General features: G+C 52.2%; 5 protein-coding genes across 6 annotated transcripts; 2 read left to right on the top strand and 3 right to left on the bottom strand.

Annotated features, from left to right (window-relative positions):
* Nucleotides 1–855: 855 nt before the first annotated feature.
* On the bottom strand, nt 856–1,627 carry LOC9630519 (probable lipid phosphate phosphatase beta). Its single transcript, XM_024666308.1, has one exon. The coding sequence runs from the start codon at nt 1,590–1,592 to the stop codon at nt 948–950; it is 645 nt and encodes a 214-aa protein (XP_024522076.1). The 5' UTR covers nt 1,593–1,627; the 3' UTR covers nt 856–947.
* Nucleotides 1,628–1,650: 23 nt separating this feature from the next.
* Nucleotides 1,651–5,142, top strand: LOC9630518 (serine/threonine-protein phosphatase 6 regulatory subunit 3). Its single transcript, XM_024666305.1, has 18 exons — nt 1,651–1,897; nt 1,952–2,052; nt 2,145–2,225; nt 2,281–2,356; nt 2,430–2,504; nt 2,564–2,617; nt 2,678–2,737; nt 2,788–2,904; nt 2,963–3,060; nt 3,117–3,271; nt 3,323–3,420; nt 3,471–3,574; nt 3,680–3,857; nt 3,912–4,022; nt 4,075–4,157; nt 4,223–4,367; nt 4,422–4,492; nt 4,550–5,142. The coding sequence occupies exons 1-18, from the start codon at nt 1,871–1,873 to the stop codon at nt 5,013–5,015; spliced, it is 2,100 nt and encodes a 699-aa protein (XP_024522073.1). The 5' UTR covers nt 1,651–1,870; the 3' UTR covers nt 5,016–5,142.
* LOC112343217 (pentatricopeptide repeat-containing protein At4g02750-like) lies at nt 5,138–6,928 on the bottom strand. The gene has a single exon (XM_024666335.1). It carries the CDS (start codon nt 6,926–6,928, stop codon nt 5,138–5,140), a length of 1,791 nt encoding a protein of 596 aa, XP_024522103.1.
* Nucleotides 6,929–7,233: 305 nt separating this feature from the next.
* Nucleotides 7,234–10,844, top strand: LOC9630201 (probable leucine-rich repeat receptor-like protein kinase At5g63930). Its single transcript, XM_002992637.2, has 2 exons — nt 7,234–10,238; nt 10,300–10,844. The coding sequence occupies exons 1-2, from the start codon at nt 7,250–7,252 to the stop codon at nt 10,626–10,628; spliced, it is 3,318 nt and encodes a 1,105-aa protein (XP_002992683.2). The 5' UTR covers nt 7,234–7,249; the 3' UTR covers nt 10,629–10,844.
* Nucleotides 10,845–12,536: 1,692 nt separating this feature from the next.
* On the bottom strand, nt 12,537–13,843 carry LOC9630200. 2 transcript variants are annotated; one of them, XR_002991195.1, is made up of 2 exons: nt 12,846–13,843; nt 12,537–12,741 (listed from the first exon to the last, which is right to left on the bottom strand). XR_002991195.1 is itself a non-coding variant. In XM_024666306.1 (2 exons), the coding sequence occupies exons 1-2, from the start codon at nt 13,723–13,725 to the stop codon at nt 12,662–12,664; spliced, it is 786 nt and encodes a 261-aa protein (XP_024522074.1). In that variant the 5' UTR covers nt 13,726–13,843; the 3' UTR covers nt 12,537–12,661. The 2 variants fall into 2 exon arrangements, 1 of the variants encoding a protein (XP_024522074.1); XM_024666306.1 differs by having other exon boundaries at nt 13,020–13,843.
* Nucleotides 13,844–15,017: the final 1,174 nt, after the last annotated feature.

The raw sequence follows: 15,017 nt of genomic DNA, 5'->3' as shown, positions 1-15,017 counted from the left end.
CTCCCCAGTAGCTAATCCTTGCCCAGCATTGCCAGAGAACCAAACCTGTTGGGAACGCACAGGAGCGTTGCTCGTTGAGTGCGCAGTCTATGGCTGTGAGTTCTAGAGCTCCATTGACACTCTGGAAAATCGGGAAGAGAAGGAAGCCCACACACAAGAGGATGAGCAGAGTGCTAGGGCGAGACACCATGCTCAAGAATCCACCAGAGCTGCGCAAGCCGGGACCTATATTGTGGCAATTGCGCTAGAGCGATAGCTTGCTACAAGCTCTTGTCTAACACCTCCTAGTTCCAAAGCCTCCCCTCTCTCTCTCTCTCTCTCTCTCTCTCTCACTGTCTCTGCGCAAGCGCCACTAAGTATATACTGCTGCCTCGTGGCCATCTCATGGTCTCGCGCATGATTTTTTATTCTGGTTGAGCAATCTGAGGACACCTGCAATATATTTTTTTTCAACAGATGTGCCACCCCAACCAAACTCTCTCCCTATCTGTGAACAAGACTCGCTCGCAAGAAACTCGTGCGTAAAAGTCTCAGCCTAAAGATGACTTTTATATCAATTTAACGTATGCTCTATTACCTTTATATCAATTTTTCTATTTTTCTATAACCTATAAAATGAACACTCATCTTGTTTGTGGTCTTGTTTGTGCCACCCAACCAGGTAGAACAGTAGAACTTGTCAGGCTGGCTGCACCACCCTTGTCACCATCACTGCCTCGTCACCATCACCACCACATCTCCAACCATCACCACCTCCGCCACCATCACCGCCACCACCTTCACCACCGTCACGGCCACCACCTTCACCACCGCCGCCCTATTATAGGTATGTTTATAAGGCGGCCGTTCCAAGAATGCCATGTAAACCTTGGAAAGTTTTTCCAGGGTATCAAGCTTTCATTCAATGCTCTGAAACTAGCGAGCTATAGAAGAGGTAGAGATTCTCGCTACCTCCAAGCGATGGTGGTGGCCGAGAGCTTCTCCCTCAAAGCTTGATGCAGCGTGGCGTGAGAGAACTTGTCCACCACCGCCGCCTCCAAAACTCCCAGGATCGAGCCAACGAACACATCCATCACGTAGTGTCTCCCCAAGAGAACTCGAGAGATGGCGGTGGCCACAGCCCAGGAGAGAGCCAAGAATTCCACCGTGACGACGAACTCGAGCAAGCTCGCCCACGGTGGCGATGGCGGCAAAGAAGAAGAAGAAGAAGAAGAAATGGAGCTCGCGGCCTTGAGCCAAAAGAAGGACGCCATGAAGAGCGCTCGCGAGGAATGGCCGCTGGGAAACGACCAGTGATCCACGGAAGAAATCACATACATGCCTTTGTTGTAGATTGGACGAGGGCGGCGCACGATCGTCTTGATCGACGCCACCAGCAGCACATCCAGCACGAATCCCAGCATCAGGTCGGGCACCAGGAGCTGGAGCTGGGGCGAGGATGGAGCCGCGCAAGCCAGCGCCGCGATTGCCACGATCCAGAAGACGCCATCGCCGGAGAATTCCAGCAAGCGCAGCACGAATCGAGGGATCCTGGCGCCGGCCTGGTGAATCCAGAGCGAGATCTTGCTGTCGAGATCGTGGACGCGCTGCATTGTCGAGAACGAGAATATTTCCTTCCTACCTAGTTCCTAGCGAAGAACCCTAAACGAAAATTTCTCTTCTTAGGCCTAGTTCCAAAGCTTTCTTCCTTTTCGGCCCAAGGCCGCCTTTCTTGCTTCCAATCCACGCTCCAGCGCGGTAGTATATCTTCCGGGCTTGCTCATCCTCTTCTTGTCACGATCGAGGCGCGCATTTTGAGGTGGGATCTAGCTAGGGTTTTGTCCCGGGAAGAGGCTCGTCGATGATTGGGAGCTAGAATCTCGTCCGCGCCATGGCCGGCTCCTTCTGGGGCTCGAATGTAGGTGTTCCTTCTTGCATTCCCTTGCGCTAAGCTTCCTATTCCTCCTATCAGCTGCCAAACATGCTCGAAAGCGAAGAGTGCACTCTCGAGGAGATTCTCAACGAGGATGATGTGCTCCAGAGCTGCTACCGCAACCAAGATCTCATGAAATTGTGAGCTCTCTTTCTTCGATTCTCGTTTCGATTTTTTCTTTTCTTGTGGTGGAGTGAGCGAGTGACCATTGTTTGTTTGTGCGTGTGTGTAGCCTCCAGAACAAGGATCGGATGAAGAAAATGATCTCGTACGCCATCGTAGTGCCAGTTCACGACGACGAGAAATCTTACAAGTAAGAATAGAGTTTCGCGTTTTGTCTGTCTTGTCACACGCTCTCTCTCGCCCAGGTACTCTTTTGTATCGAGTGCGATACTGAGCTCGGAAGTGGACGACATCTTGACAACGCTGGCCTGTGATGAAGAGGTTCTTCTAGTTTATATTTTCCTTCTTCCAGGAAACAATTCTTTTGTCTGGAACTGTTTTGTTTTGTGCGCAGCTGATGGAGTCTCTCTTTTCTTTTCTGGTTCCTGACTATGATCGAGATGATCAACAAGCTGGAAACTTTTCCAGGGTAAGTGTTGACGTTCAAAGCTGAATTTGTCATCCTTGACTGTTTTTATTTGATCTTAGATTGTTATCGGTCTGCTTGTTAGAAAGACGGAGGAACTTATGCATTATATACAGGTATTTGACTATAATCATCTCGCTCCACTCTTTCGTGAACTGAGCAGCATTGGTTTTCAGAATCATACAGAAGTTTTGCAGCAAATGGTGGATCACATTGGATTAACTTCAATCATGGAGGTAAAATCAGCTCCGTTGAGACGTTGTCGTTGAGAAGTCTAGGCCTGTAGGTTCTGATGCGCCTCGTTGGCGCCAATAACCAAATCTACACATACCACTCAGAGGCTGTCCAATGGCTAGCAGAAACCGAGTTGATTGATATGTTAGTGGACAAGCTCAGCTCTTCCGTAAGTAGTCCTGCCTTTTAAACGTTTTTTCAAATGCTGAGGTCGTGTTTCAATACAGGAGAAGAAGTCTGAAGTCCATGCAAATGCTGCGAACACTTTGTGCACAGTAATGCGATTGCCTCAGTCTGCTCTCGCCTTGAAACTCTCTAGTCCGAGGTAAATGGTCTCGGTTTTAATCTAGTAACGCACTTCTAAGACTCTGCTTTTTCAAGATTTGTGACAAAGCTTTTCACTCGGGCCTTGGAAAACGTAAACTCGAAGGCAATTCTCGTGCACTCGTTGTCTGTGTGTATCTCTTTGTTGGAACCGAAGGGGCAGCCGTCTACTGTTGTCCCAGAGACTTTAGATGAGATGCTTCAGACCTTAGGTACGTTTAGTGGACTGTCCTCGGACTATCACCTATTTCAGTGTTGTGCAGGTGAAATGCTAAAAGTGTTGGATGTTTCTAAGGACGAAGCGTCACTACCGACTACTTATGGGATATTAAGGCCGCCATTCGGTACCCATCGTCTAAAGGCGAGGGTGTTATTTACTATTTATTTGTCTTGACTGTTTCCGGTTTGCAGATTGTGGAGTTCACTGCCGCTCTCTTAAGAGCAGATCCCGACAGAGTTGGAGAAGTTCTGGTTCAGCACAAGGCATTACAGAGACTGCTAAACCTGTTCTTCGAGTACGTATGAATTTTTCTTGATGCAATTTTTGAGAACCGTAAATGCAATAGAGCAGAGGCATACGGCTTGACAATTTCTAATTTTGCAGGGTGTCTTTTGTGCAGCTATCCCTTTAATAACATGTTGCATCATCATGTGGAGACCGTACTACTCACATGTATTAATTATGGGAGCTCTACTGTCGTCGATAACTTGTTTCGAGATTGCAACCTCGTAGGAAGGCTGCTTGAAGTGGACAAAGACCCATACGTTTCGAATACGCTGCACGACCAGCAGCGAGAAGTAAGCTTGCTAAACTTTTGTGATCTTCGTTAATGGCTTGCATTATCTGTGCAGTCAAGGTCAGAAAGGAAGCAACCTCCAAGAGTCGGGAACATTGGACATCTAACGAGGATTGCCAACAGCTTGACACAATCTGAAAACGAGCAAGTCCAGAGATACTTACAGGTGTTTGATTGTTGATCCACGTAACACATTGATCTAAGCTATCCATCTTCAGGATAATTGGAGCTGGCTCAAATGGAAGTCCACGGTGCTTCAGGAGCGAAATACGGTAGAAAATGTGTACCAATGGTCATGTGGGTGAGTTATGTTGTGTTGAAATGGTACATCATGTTGATGTGATGGTTTAACTTGCTTGTCTGCAGGCGGCCGATATCAAACCACAACAGACCCTTGGATAGTGATGAAGATGACCTTTGTGATCGTGATTATGGTATATCTGCGCTGGCTGGTAACTTGACTAGAAAAGTTTTCAGATACAACATGTTTGATAACGACGACACGGAAGAGGTATTTCTAGTCATTGTTCTTCCTCGGCACTTACACTTTTCTTTTCTTTTGCAGGATGCCTTCTTTGAAGAGGACTCTTCCGAGGTGATTATCAAGTCTGCTCGCCTTTGCGACGAGCAGGAGAGGTTAGTAAAACGAGCTTAGTTTTTCGTAGCCATTGAGTTGACATGTACTGCTTACAGTGGTCGCCTCTTTGGGTCGGACTCACCATGGTTTCCGTTTCAAGACGATCTTGAAACGAATCCAGACGTGACTGAAGATGGACAAAACATACATTTTTCCTTAGCAGATAGCGGCAGCAGCAGTAGCAGCAGCGGCAGCGATGGCGAAGTAGTTCTTGGTGAGGACGAGGACCTGGTTGACACGGCTACATCTTCCAACCAAGTCCAGCATCTGGAACGAGAAGGTCCACGGCCCAAGCGAGACAGGGAGGAGGACGAAGAAGACAGACAGACGCTGGTCGGCATTACATCAGACCTCGAAGCGGTAGACTTGGACAGTCTCGAACGCAAGGAAAACGGCGAGAGCAGTCAGTTTGACGGTGGAACACAGGATCTTCGGCCCGTCTCGGATGAAGTTTTGGTGTTCGAGATGGATATCTCTCCGGAGCAGAGGAATGGGCCAGTTACGACAACGTCCGAGTCATGACGACGCTAGGTAGCGTGACACACGTATCGATGTCTATTTCTTTCTCACATTTACAGGCTTTTGTTGTCATCCCGGTACAAGCTTTTTCCGATTGATCGATGTTCAATCCACTGACTATCTTTCTACACAGCTCTTCGTCCGGAGTAGATGCTGGAGAGAAGCACATATGGAGTGTCATCCTTGGCATCCATATCTATCACTTCTCTCGCAACTTGAGCTCCACGATCGACGTCTCTGTGCGTCTTGCAAGCTCCCAGGAACGCCGCTCCAGCGATGTCATCCGCCGCGAAGTTGTAAGGCAGGCCTTTGAGCAACTGCTCGGCATCCAGCAGCAGCCCGGACCTCCCGAGAAGATCGATCACGCAGCGGTAGTGGCGCTGCAAAGGCATGATCCGGTGATCGAGCGTCATCGAGACGAAGTAAGCCAGTCCCTCGCGCAGGAGCCCCGCGTGACTGGAAGCTCCCAGCACGGTCGTGAATGTCACCTCGTCGGGGACAGTGCCGGCCAGCAGCAGACCGGTGTACAGGCGCAGCACGTCGTCCACATTCCCGACACGACAGTGCGCTGCAATCATCGAGTTCCAGGCGACAAGATCTTTGTCGGGCATGCTGTCGAACATCCTCCTGGCAAGATCCAAGTTCCCGCTCGTGGTGTAGGCCGCCACCATCCCCGTCCAGGAGAAGACATCTCTTTCGGGCATCTCGTCAAACAATCGCTTGGCCTCGTTGAATCGCGAGTCGTGGACGTAGGCCGCCGCCAGCGCGTTCCAAATCTCCGTGCTTCTCTCGTGCGGCATTCGATCGAAGAGAAGCTTGGCCTCCTCCAGACGGCGGTGCTGGGCGTATGCCGAGAAGAGAGCGTTCCAAGTGATCTTCGTTCGGTGCGTCATGGAATCGAAGAGCTCCTGCGCCACTGCGAAGTCTCCCCGCTGCGCGTACGCCGAGATGATCGTGTTCCAGGAGACGATGTCGAGCTGCGAGCTCCTCCCGTCGAAGATCCTCCTCGCGTCTTCCAGATGCCCGTTCTGGACGAAGCCCGCGATCATGATGTTGGAAGTCACGACGTCCGGGCGAGGCATCTCTGCGAAGGCCTGCCTCGCCTTTTCGATCTTGGTGCTGGAGAAGTAGGATTGGATCACGATGTTCCACGAGACGGTGTCCTTCTCGGGCATGTCCCGGAACAAGTTCTCCGTCTTGTCCACAAGCCCAGCCTCGGCATAAGTCTTGAGCATCACATTCCACGACGCTACGTTCCTCGAGGGCATTCGATCGAACAAAGCTCTCGCCTCGTCGATCTCTCTGGCATCGGCGTACGCTTGGATCATCGCGTTGTACGTGACGACGTTCTTCTCGGGCATAGAATCGAACAAGGCGCGAGCTTCTTGCAAATGCCTGTTCTGGGCATATGCAGACACCATAGCTGTCCAAGACACTATGTTCCTCTCCGGCATGGCCTTGAACAAGAGCTCGGCTTTTAGAAACTGGCCGAGCTGGGCATAGCCGGTGATCATCGCCGTCCAGGAAACAACGTTTCTCACAGGCATGGAATCGAAGATTGTTTGCGCTGAGTCCAGATCCCCGTTCTGGGCATAGCCTGTGAGAAGCGCTGTCCACGAGACGACGTCGGGCTCTCGCATTGATTCCAGAACTTGGCGGGCGAGATCAAGCTGGCCATTGAAAGCATACGCAGCGATGAGGATGCTCCACGAGTAGGCGTTGGGATGGAGCGTGGCGTCGAAGATCTTCCGTGCCTCGCCCGGGCATCCGCACCTGCCATACATTTTCATGAGCAAGTTGGCGAGGAGGGTGTTGTCTCGATGCTCGCCCTCCAGAACCCGGGCGTGGATGCTCCGGGCCTGCTCCAGATCCCTCGACGCTGTGCAAGATCGGATGCTGGCCACTATGTTTTCCATTTCATGAGATCACAGAAATCTCAAGCTCATAGCTTTTAAATGGCATGGGCATTGCAAACTCCCATACTGGGTATATGCTACAAAGGAATGCATTTGCCCTCTTGAGGCATTTGGATGGAGAGTCAACCCAAATGGAAGAAAGAACCACCTTTGTGGCTACCAATGATCATTTCTTGGAATGTTCTCACACACGAGTGCGTGCCTTTTTTATCGCTTTTCGGATTGGCCGGTTGCGAGCGAGATTCCAAAAAAGAGTCTCGTTTCACACACAATGGTCGCAAGTGTCGGTCGACGCGTTGTCGGCTCTTATAAAACCCATCAATGCGCTTCCAATCCGCGATTTGGAAGCTCTCCAATGCTCGTCCAGGTATGGCGTCTCACCATCCAGCTCCAATCCCCAGCGCCCTCTTCTTCCTCCTCCTCTTCGCTACCTCCTCCCTGTCCTGCCCACCAAGCGAGGAGCTTCGCAACGAGGTCGCCTCTTTGATCGCCATCAAGAGCTCTCTCCACGACCCATCTCGATCGCTCAGCACCTGGAACGCATCCGATGCCTGCCCCTGCGCCTGGACAGGGATCAAATGCCACACACGATCCCTCCGCGTCAAATCCATCCAGCTCCAGCAGATGGGTCTCTCGGGAACGCTCTCCCCCGCGGTGGGCTCTCTCGCCCAGCTCGTCTATCTCGATCTCTCGCTCAACGATCTCTCGGGAGAGATCCCTCCAGAGCTGGGCAATTGCTCCAGGATGAGATACCTCGATCTGGGCACCAACTCCTTCTCGGGTAGCATCCCTCCACAGGTTTTCACGCGGCTCACGAGAATCCAGAGCTTCTACGCCAACACCAACAACCTCTCGGGCGATCTAGCCTCGGTTTTCACTCGCGTCCTGCCCGATCTCTCCGACCTCTGGCTCTACGAAAACTCCCTCTCGGGGGAGATCCCGCCGGTGATCTTCACCTCCGCCAACCTCACGTCCCTCCATCTGTCCACCAATCTCTTCCACGGCACGCTCCCGCGCGATGGCTTCTCGTCGCTCACGCAGCTCCAGCAGCTCGGCCTCTCGCAGAACAACCTCTCCGGCGAGATCCCTCCATCGCTCGGCCGCTGCAAGGCTCTCGAGCGCATCGATCTCTCGCGGAACTCCTTCTCGGGTCCAATCCCACCGGAGCTTGGCGGCTGCTCGAGCCTCACGAGCCTCTATCTCTTCTACAACCATCTCTCCGGAAGGATCCCGTCCAGCCTGGGAGCTCTCGAGCTCGTCACCATCATGGATCTCTCCTACAACCAGCTCACGGGAGAGTTTCCACCGGAGATCGCGGCAGGCTGTCTGAGCTTGGTCTATCTCTCCGTCTCGAGCAACAGGCTCAATGGAAGCATCCCGCGGGAGTTTGGCCGATCGAGCAAGCTCCAAACTCTCAGGATGGAGAGCAACACTCTCACCGGCGAGATACCACCCGAGCTTGGAAACTCCACGAGCTTGCTGGAGCTCCGGCTCGCGGACAACCAGCTCACTGGTAGGATCCCTAGACAGCTTTGCGAGCTCCGCCATCTCCAGGTACTCTATCTCGATGCCAATCGCTTGCATGGCGAGATACCACCATCGCTTGGAGCCACGAACAACTTGACCGAGGTGGAGCTCAGCAACAATCTCCTCACCGGGAAGATCCCGGCCAAAAGCCTGTGCAGCTCCGGACAACTCCGTCTATTCAACGCCCTCGCGAACCAGCTGAATGGAACCTTGGACGAGGTCGCGAGGCACTGCTCGAGGATTCAACGTTTGAGGCTGAGCAACAACTTGTTTGACGGTAGCATTCCTGTCGATTTCGCCAAGAACAGTGCGCTCTACTTCCTTGACTTGGCCGGGAATGATCTGCGCGGACCGGTTCCTCCTGAGCTGGGGTCGTGCGCCAACTTGAGCCGGATCGAGCTCCAGAAAAACCGCCTCTCAGGAGCTCTCCCTGACGAACTCGGGCGACTGACCAAGCTCGGGTACCTCGACGTTTCTTCCAACTTCCTCAATGGAAGCATCCCCACCACCTTCTGGAACTCGAGCAGCTTGGCGACGCTCGATCTGAGCAGCAACTCCATCCATGGCGAGCTCTCGATGGCGGCCGCCTCATCGTCGTCGCTGAACTATCTTCGGCTCCAGATAAACGAGCTGACCGGAGTGATCCCCGACGAGATATCGAGCTTGGGTGGTCTGATGGAGCTCAACCTCGCAGAGAACAAGCTGCGAGGAGCGATCCCGCCGGCTCTGGGACAGCTCTCGCAGCTCAGCATCGCCTTAAACCTCAGCTGGAACTCGCTCACTGGTCCGATCCCTCAAGCTCTGTCCAGCCTCGACATGCTCCAGAGCTTGGATCTCTCACACAACTCCCTTGAAGGAAGCCTTCCACAGCTTCTCAGCAACATGGTTTCGCTGATTTCCGTCAACCTTTCCTATAACCAGCTCTCCGGGAAGCTGCCCAGCGGCCAGCTCCAGTGGCAGCAATTCCCAGCGAGCTCCTTCCTTGGAAATCCCGGCCTGTGCGTCGCGAGCAGCTGTAACTCGACCACCAGCGCTCAACCCAGAAGCACGAAGCGTGGTCTCAGCTCGGGAGCTATAATCGGCATCGCCTTCGCGTCGGCCTTGAGTTTCTTCGTCCTTCTCGTGTTGGTCATCTGGATCTCGGTGAAGAAAACCTCGGAGAAGTACAGCCTCCACCGCGAACAGCAGAGGCTCGACTCCATCAAGCTCTTCGTCTCCTCCCGGCGTGCAGTCTCACTGCGAGATATAGCCCAGGCGATCGCTGGAGTCTCGGACGACAATATCATCGGCCGTGGTGCTCACGGCGTCGTCTACTGCGTCACAACTTCCTCCGGCCATGTCTTTGCAGTGAAGAAGCTCACGTACCGGAGCCAAGATGACGATACCAACCAGAGCTTCGAGCGAGAGATCGTGACGGCGGGCAGCTTCCGGCATAGGCATGTGGTGAAGCTCGTCGCTTACAGGCGCTCGCAGCCCGACTCCAACATGATCGTCTACGAGTTTATGCCGAACGGGAGCCTCGACACTGCGTTGCACAAGAATGGCGATCAACTTGACTGGCCGACGAGGTGGAAGATCGCGCTGGGAGCTGCTCACGGACTGGCTTATTTGCACCACGACTGTGTCCCCTCGGTAATCCATCGCGATGTCAAGGCCAGTAATATACTCCTGGATGCCGATATGGAAGCCAAGTTGACGGACTTTGGGATCGCCAAGCTCACGTATGAGCGTGATCCTCAGACTGCATCTGCGATCGTTGGAACTCTGGGATACATGGCTCCAGGTAAGCTTTCACCTCCTGTTCCTCGTATACAGATGCTAACCTTGATTGTTCGTTGCTCCAGAGTATGGCTACACGATGAGACTGAGCGACAAGGTCGACGTTTACGGCTTCGGCGTTGTGCTGCTCGAACTGGCAACAAGGAAGTCTCCATTCGATCGGAACTTTCCAGCCGAGGGAATGGACCTGGTGTCGTGGGTGAGGGCTCAAGTTTTGCTGTCGAGCGAGACGCTTCGAATAGAGGAGTTTGTGGATAACGTCTTGCTGGAGACCGGAGCGTCGGTAGAAGTGATGATGCAGTTCGTCAAGCTCGGCCTGCTGTGCACCACGTTGGATCCGAAGGAACGGCCAAGTATGAGAGAGGTTGTACAGATGCTCCAAAGTATGCAGTGAAGCATCGATTTTGCCTATGTCCAGAGATTAAAATCAGAAAAGAGTTCTAACATAACAACGCTGATGCTTACGTGAAGAACATCATTGTCGTTCTGGTCAGCTACTTTGATTCTGATCTAACAGAATTTCGGAGGTGGCCGCTTGTTCTTGACCTGTGAGAAAAAAAAAGTTGAAAATGAGGAAACGGGTCCTAGATTAAGACGAGACCTTAAAGTTCAACTTGTTTGAGCAGTGCTTGACTGCTGTAAAGCTTTTCACTTGCGTCACGATTCCGTGTTAAGGTCGTAAAGACACTTCCTCGTTTCACACTTTTCCCTTCCTGCATTGTCCAACAATCAAAACTTTGATCTCCGCTTCTACTGTTCGGATACTTTCGTACCTGGCGATGATCTCAGGAAATGATATGTGAAAGTTGAAAGGACTCAGCACGCGTAGAATCTATCGAGACAGAAAAGTGATCCAATGGAAGGAAACCATAAAATATATGTTATAATACCAATTGGCTCTTTCCAGAAGCATCTGGCTATGACCTTCTCTAGTCGCCTCAAACTCAATCCATCGAGCCTGAGAAGAAACAAGAAAGAAAAAGCGATGAAACAAATCGATACAGACAAAACCAACAAACCTGGTTGACGAGCCACTTGTTTCGTGATCAAAGCTAATCCACCGTAAACATCGATCGAAGACAGCTATGATCTTGATTCTAGTCGTCAGACGTGACAAGCTCTCTGTGTCGTCCGAGCGAGCACAGGGCAGCACAGTCCCAGCGGCCAGTCTTTCACTCATCCACAAATTCCCAGGCTCGCGGAAGAGAGATTTATCTCACTGGCAGTGGCGAGGCGATTAAATTCGATGGTGCCAACTTGTCGTCCTGTGCCTGTCTGTTGTTGACAAACTTGCCAGAAGCAGCCAGACTGGGCGACTCCTTCAAGCCACAGCGGACAAGGAAAGAAAAAATCCAAAATAACTTCCTCCACGCAAGAACTCGATCGCTACAGGCTAGATCCAATCCAGCTTCTTATCGCCCCACAGCGTGATCTTCCTGGGCTTCCAGACCCACTCGCGAGACCGGCTACCGCGCTGCTCTCGCGACAGATCTGGATCCGGCTGCCGCTCCTTGTGGATTGGCGGCGCATCCCATAGCAGCAGCACGGGTGGGCCGCCCGATCGAACGCTCTCCCTGCGCAGAATCTGCATATCGCCCATCCACTGCAGCAGCCGCCTCATGTGGCGCTTGCTCTTGAGCTCCCCGTGCTCTACTCGCTCCTGCAAATGCCCCCAGCACTCGTCCACCGTCACCATCTCGTGCTCGCGCAGGATGTCAGTCACCAGCCGCGTGAAAGTCTCCGTGTCGCCCAGCGCTACCCGCGGACGGAAATGCCGCATCCGCCGGGCAGTCGATGGGAACAGCATTCTCCTTGATCGATCGTCCTCTCCCAGGAACCCTAAATCTCAAGAACCCTAAAATCCCCAAATCCTCAAGAACCCTAAAATCTCTCCAATGTAGGCGCCAAGGATCTAAGATCGCGCGCTCTACACATCCCAGAAGATCCTGGGCACGCCACTCCTTTTCTTCTGCTTCCTGATCTGCCTCCTCTGCGCGCAATCGCCGGGAGAATCCTCGCTCTTCCAGCGCGAGAACGGCGCGTCCGGAAGCATATGGAGCTTGGACACGCCCGGGAGCCCCAAATCACTGGCCGGGACAATGCGGATCTGGCCCCTCTCGGCCATCCACTGGATCACCAGCTCCATGCGCTCCACGCTCGAGATCCCCCGCGCGGAGGCGTGCTTCCACAGCGCCTCGCTCGACAGGACCTGGAATTCGCGGAGGATCTCGGTGAGGACGCGCGATCCGGCGATCGTGACGGCGGCATTGGCGTGGATTGGATTGAAGAGCGCTGCGAGCGATCGCGCGAAGAACATTCTATACAGTTTTGTTATTGATTTTAGGGTTCTTGGTGGAAGTATATCACATTGTTTGGAGAGAGCTACCAAAATTTTTGTGTCGTTATGAAAATCTCGGTAGCTAGCAGCTAGCACGATTGCCTGGAAATGCAAGCCACGGCACGAGCCCAATGCTTGAGCTTCTCTTTCACTTGTTGGAGCTCCTCTCCTGCAAGAACAAAAAGACAGAATTTGTGAGTGTTTTCTCGAGACAATCGATCAACGATCCTAGTACGAATCAATGCTGCCTGGGAAAATTTAGTGATACCACACCTCTAGAGTAGAGGAGCGATTGCTAGGCCTGGCTTTTAGAGCTCTGCAAAGAAAAGCTAAAGAGAAACAAGAGAAAACAGAGCTTCTTCTCCATCGTTCTTGTGGTTAGCTCACGAAGAACCCTAAATTACGCTGCCAAGGAGGAACTAGAAAGAAAGAAAGAAATTCTCGTACCTGGGCTAGCGACCTGCCAAGACGAACACGAATCGCTCGATCCAGAGGGCGAGTGTAGATCCTGGAGCTGCCGATTGGCGGCGTAGCACACCTCGAGCGCGGGGAGAGTGTTACACAGCATTGGGTCTTCCTTCTCGGCATTGAATCGGAAGCCCAGATCAATGCAGCCGCGCAGCTCCTCGAAATCCTCCTCGGTCAGGCTCCTCGATCGCGGGCAATCGCCCAGATCCTCATCGCTGTGGAGCGATGGCTGCTGCGGACCACAGTCGGAATTGGAGCGCGCGATGAGCTTGCTCGAGTGCTCCGATGACGAGGACTTGAGCTCCTCGATCAAGCGGCGCCGCTCCCAGGCCTCCTCCCGCGACTGCTCCGCCGCGCATCGCCGGGATTTCTGGCGGAGGATCCTCGTCGCGCCCTCGGTCTTGGGGCAAATCTCAATGGGCGATGAGATGTTACTCCCGCAGCTCTCGATCCCCGCGCCCGATCCATGGTCGATGAAATCCCCGGACTCGTCCAGGAAATCATCGCCAATGTCGTCCAGATCGTCACCGCTCTCGCTGTCGCTCGATGGAATGTCGTAATGTCTCGATCTCTCGACTCGCGCATCGAATCGGGCACCGCGATTCCCAGGCACCGCCAAGAACCCGGAGCTAATGGGCTGCGATTCCAAGCTCCAGGGACCAGGAATTCCCACTCCAGCGCTCATCTCTCCGCAAAGATGAATCAATGGATCCACACCACAAGCAAGAATGGAGAGGAAGAAGAAGGAAGAGCTCCGTGGCTATGGCAGCCGCAAAGAAGCACTCTCTTTTGACCACACCACACCTTTCTGTATACCTAAAAACTTTTAATGGCGTCTTCCCAATTGCAAGGACAATTTCCTTTGTCGCATGCACACGTGGAAAATTGCAAGACCACAAAACTGCGCTGGCTCTTATCTACCGAAGTCTATTATTGCTGCCACGTAGCACTGGTACCGGCCCATCCGCATTTGTGGCCATGTGCCCAAATTCGCTAACGGCCAAAACTCCCGCGCCCGCCACTAAGGACCATGTGCGCCATATTGTTCTGCTTGTGACCTTTTAATCGGCCATGGTTTAGATAAATATTTGTTTGTGTTGTTTTAATATTTCCATGGTTTTGAGAAGTAGTTGCCTCAAACATTGCGCAACAATTCAATGGATTTTGTCTTTGAGATTCGCTGTGTTCCTCATTCCAGGCAAGTAAAACTAGAACGCAGCCATTGGCGTAGCTCGGGTGTCAATGTCTGGGGGCACCACCACCTTTGGTTTTTGTTTGCACTGCTTTGAATTGCCAGAGGGAGACAGTGTAACCCATGGATGATATTGTCAAAAACGTGGTTTTCCTTGCCACTAGTAAGTAGTACTGATACGAGAATCTTGGGCGGAGTGTGTGGTGAGGTTTCATACCTCGCCTATCTGAGAGGGATCTGCAAATGTCAAGCAAATTCAATTCTTGGGTCCCCTCACTCACAAAGCTGATTGCTGTCCAATTCGATCGTCCGTATGGGGCGTGCAGATCGATCGAAAAGGCTCGGCAGCCTTCGAATTTCATAATGTTCGGATATCATGTTTGCAGTGGATACCCAAAGGGGGCATCCTGAGACGGGCAAACTTTTCTTCAATTTCATAGCGAGACATAGTCTTGTGGAAACGTAGACTAAGCAAGACTCGTGTTTCAGGAAATGACGGAACACGCGTGCACATAAGAAATCGTAATTGTAGAAATATGACTACCTATAATTGTAGTCATACATAAGAACTGTTCTTTGTGAATTTGTCATTGCCTGCATTCTCAATGTGATATAAATAAAAAACAAAATGTGATCGGAGCATCCAAAGCCATTTCATTGATAAATATTGGAAACTCAAAAATGTTTCAATTGAGAGAGAGGCTAGAGATGAAGATTGTGATCTTGGTGTTAGCAAGCTTGCTAGTGTTTGCTCCCGATCAAACACAAGGAATGGTTCCAGCGGA

The sequence above is a fragment of the Selaginella moellendorffii genome, unplaced genomic scaffold, assembly GCF_000143415.4.
Source record: "Selaginella moellendorffii unplaced genomic scaffold, v1.0 SELMOscaffold_139, whole genome shotgun sequence".
Taxonomy (NCBI): domain Eukaryota; kingdom Viridiplantae; phylum Streptophyta; class Lycopodiopsida; order Selaginellales; family Selaginellaceae; genus Selaginella; species Selaginella moellendorffii.
The sequence above is the reverse complement of the archived record's forward strand: the minus strand, read 5'-3'. Positions and strand labels throughout refer to the sequence as shown.